Raw genomic sequence first — 3,646 nt, forward strand, 5'->3', positions numbered from 1 at the left:
GCTGGACAGAGAACAGCAGCTGGAAATACCAGGCCATTGGCTGCTGTCTCTCAGAGAAAGAGGCTTGAACATTGTGGGGAAGGTGGGCAACAAGCTACTGAGTTCCCTTTCCCTCCACTGCCCACCATCCCACAGAAGGGATGTGGACACACATCCAACCTTCCCAACTTCCCTGGCAGTTGGCAGAGCTGACCTGGCTGCGTCTTACACGTGGTGATTTTAAACAACTGCCAACCTACAGGTCCCCAGGAATCTTAGACCAGTAGCAAGAATCCACTTCCCACTCTCAACATGGGGACTGAGAGGAAGGGCTCCAGCAGACAGCATGATGCCATGAGACATGGTGGAGAGTGAAAGAGCCAGGCAGAGGAGGGAAACAGGGATCTCAAGGAGAAGAAGCAAAAGCAGAGGCCTCCTGACAGCTAGCAGCCACCTGACTGGCTCTGGAGGAGCCTAGCAATCCCTGATCTACCAGCCCATTCTCTTCTCTATGGGTTAAAGGGCAGGGGTGGATGTTAGGACCCTACAAGCACGAGGCTAAAGTGAGTCATGGGTGGAGAAAAGGGTGCTGTGGTCTTAGGTTCAGGAGGAGTCGAGACAGAGAGAGAGGGAGAAATGATGGGTATGTCTGTTACTTATCCCACTGCTTGGAGCTCTCGCTTCCAACATTGAGTGTGGGAACCAGCAGACCTAGCAGCCACCTCTTCCCGAAGACCTCCTGTAAGTTCTTGCGCCAGGGCCGGGCCCTCACTGCCACCCCCTTCCGCACCTGGTGGCGAGTCTGCCCCCGTAGGATCAACAGCAGCTGGTGGCAGCAGAAGCCGGCACAGGCCAGGCCGATGGCAAACCAGAGGTAGAGCATGAGGATGACGAACATTTCAGAACCAAGGACAGCTCCTGCAGGGCAAGGGGAGGGGAAACACCAGAGCCGCTTTACACCCAGGCCACGTACAGAAATGCAATCCAGGCAGCTCTTTCCACTGGGAGGGAGGGAGATTAATGAGATTGATGCAACATTTTGTAGCAATCTCTGCGCTGCAGCAAGGGAGGAAAAGGATGAACTAGTTGCCTTAACTTTTTCTTAGTACTGATGGCTCCCGAGTCAAGAGGGGGAAACTGGGGGCTTAAGGGGAAAAGGAGGGAAGCTTGATCTCTGTAAGGAGAGCCCTCAGCTTCACATGAGAAACATTTCCTTAGAGTTGGAGATGTCTCTCTCTCTGTTTTCTCCTTCTGGGCTGGAAGTAGGGAGGAGTTTTTCTCAGGAGGAGAGAGGGGTGAGCTGAGGACCTGGGCAGCCGTCTAGACTGTGGCACCTTCTTGCTACCCAGCTGGGTGCACTGGCTGAGAGGACTCAGGAAAGTGACAATTTGATGGAGAACTGGGCCTAGTCATCAAGAATAAGTCACGAGCTGAGTGTCAAGGGCAGCACAGAGCACCGACTTAGAGAATAATTTAGTCATTAATGTTAACAAGAGGACAGTGTGGCCAACAGAACATTCAGCCAGAGCTGTCCTGTCAGTCAAAGCTTGCTAAAGCTGGAAGAGGTCCCCCAAGGTCATCAGTTATCCCTCTGCCTTGGGCAGGGCCTTACCTAAGCCCCTCTAAACCAAGTACTGCCTATGACTAGTTTCATACTTCTACCGAGTAAGAGCTCCCATATTCTCCCTCAGAGTGTGGATGGTCAGTCAGTGCCAGGCTTGAGTGTCCCAGCCACGTGGATTTGCACAAGTTTATTAACGTCTCTTAGTTGCAGTTTGCTCATCATAAAATAGGTATAGTAATTATTTAAAAGGGTTGTGTGATTCAAGGAAATTGTGTACAAACTGGTCAGCCTTCTGGTTCCCACTCAGTGCAGTGCTCCCTGCTGAGGGTCATTTCACAGATTAGGAGACTACATCCAAGAAGGGCTCAAAGTTAGCCTCTTAAATCACCAAGCTCTTATCTCCCTTCCCAGGCTGGAAGTCTTTTCTGGGCTGCAACTTTGACTGCTATGGTAAAGGCACTTACCTTAACCTGCTCAGCAGCCAGGGCACTGGGTCCAAGGGAGAACTCAAAACATCCTGTAAGGCAACCCCACTACAACCTCCTCCAAGAAGGTGGAGGTACTGACTCTCACCTTATAACCTATTCTTCTACCCCTGAAAATCTCAATCATATTCCTCCCTTCCCCCAGCCTCCTCTTCCCCCAGCCCACGTCTTCCCAGGTCTCCTCAGCCTCTAATTTCCAGACCCCGAAGGATTGGGCTTTCAAAATGTATGCAGTCTGAGCAGCAGTAGACTCAGCAGCCAGGGAGGATGTGGATCTGATTCAGATTTGCTCATTAGAAGCCTTCTCCTGTCTTCATCCCTAGGAGCTTTGATAGCAGGTTTTTCTTTAGAAAAGTAGAGACAAATAGGTCCACCTGCCCAAGGGGTAGAAAGCTCGCTCCAGCTGCCATTTAGAGCAGTCCCTCCACCGGCATGGAGGTAGCAGTGGGACAGGGCTCACAGTGGGCTGTGGCATCCCCTGACCCACTTCCTTCTTGTCAGCACAAATTAGCTTGGGCAGCCATGTGCAGGATCTTGGGACCATGGTGCCCTTTGGGCTTGAGGACTGCTGAGAGGCAAAGATGGCCCTCGAGCTGGGATGTGAGAACATCAGAGCTGTCAAGCTCAGGCCTGTCTTGTGACATAGCCCCAGGGACCAGCCTGGGTAGATGGAAGCATTTCCCACGGGGTTTTTTCTGGCACTAAATCAAGACATGAGAAAGACCTTATGGCCTTTTACTGGCCCCATGTGGCAGCTACAAAAGGCTATTCTGGGGACCTGCTTTCTCTCAAAGTATTTGAAGTTACCTAGCCTGGCTGCTTTAGCTCCTCTCAACTATTTAATAATAGTTCTGCTTCTCTTAGAAAGCCACAGAATTTTTCTAAAGGGCCTAGAAGGTCATATCAGCCCATCTCCCCTGCCCTGCTTCACACTAAGCATCTATAATGCCTTTGACAGACCATCACTCAGCATTTTCTTTAATACACCCAGGGACAAGATGCTTCTTCCCTCCCAAAGTGGCTCATTTGAGAAATAGCTTCAAAGAGGCAACCTCATAGAGGCGGTGTGGCATAGTGGGAAGAGTATGAAGGCTAGCAGCCCTGAGTCCAAATCTTAGGTTGGAATTACAGCATTGAAGCAACTTAACCTTGCTAAGTCATTGCTGCCTGAGCCTCTAAAATGGGTATAATAACACAAATAAAATGAATATAATAATACCAACCTCGCAGACTTGTCACAGGACTGGATGAAATGAGACATGCCCAGCGGGTGGTGCACAACAGGTGCTCCATGAACATTAGTCCCATTTCTCTCCTATGGCCTTTCTGGTGGCACCTACCATGCTGGCATACTTACCCAATGCCACCACATAGGGCAGATGGTGGCATGCCCACTTCCCAGATAAGAACAAGTACAACCTGCACTGGTCTCACAAGCCAAAAGAAAGGACAATCTCTGAAACCTAACTGGCTTACCCCGTCCCTCCTTGGCATCAGCTGAGGGCCTGTGGGGGGAAGCCACCTCCACTTTGGAAGACCCTTACCACTTTTAGCTGTAAGGGCCCACACTCACACCCTTTCTCCCATGGCTGATATGACTCAGATCTGTAAGACAGCT

The 3,646-nt window shown here is 50.7% G+C and overlaps 1 protein-coding gene across 1 annotated transcript in view; it reads right to left on the reverse strand.

Annotated features, from left to right (window-relative positions):
* Positions 1–631: 631 nt before the first annotated feature.
* ZDHHC22 (zinc finger DHHC-type containing 22) overlaps positions 632–3,646 on the reverse strand; it is a 5,881-nt gene continuing 2,866 nt past the window's right edge. Inside the window, exon 3 of the mRNA XM_012803453.1 lies at positions 632–897. Coding sequence (XP_012658907.1) covers positions 632–897 — 266 coding nt within the window. The remainder of the gene's footprint in view (positions 898–3,646) is intronic.

This window comes from Otolemur garnettii, unplaced genomic scaffold (assembly GCF_000181295.1).
Source record: "Otolemur garnettii isolate 467f Iridium unplaced genomic scaffold, OtoGar3 scaffold00020, whole genome shotgun sequence".
In the NCBI taxonomy this organism is placed as follows: Eukaryota; Metazoa; Chordata; class Mammalia; order Primates; family Galagidae; genus Otolemur; species Otolemur garnettii.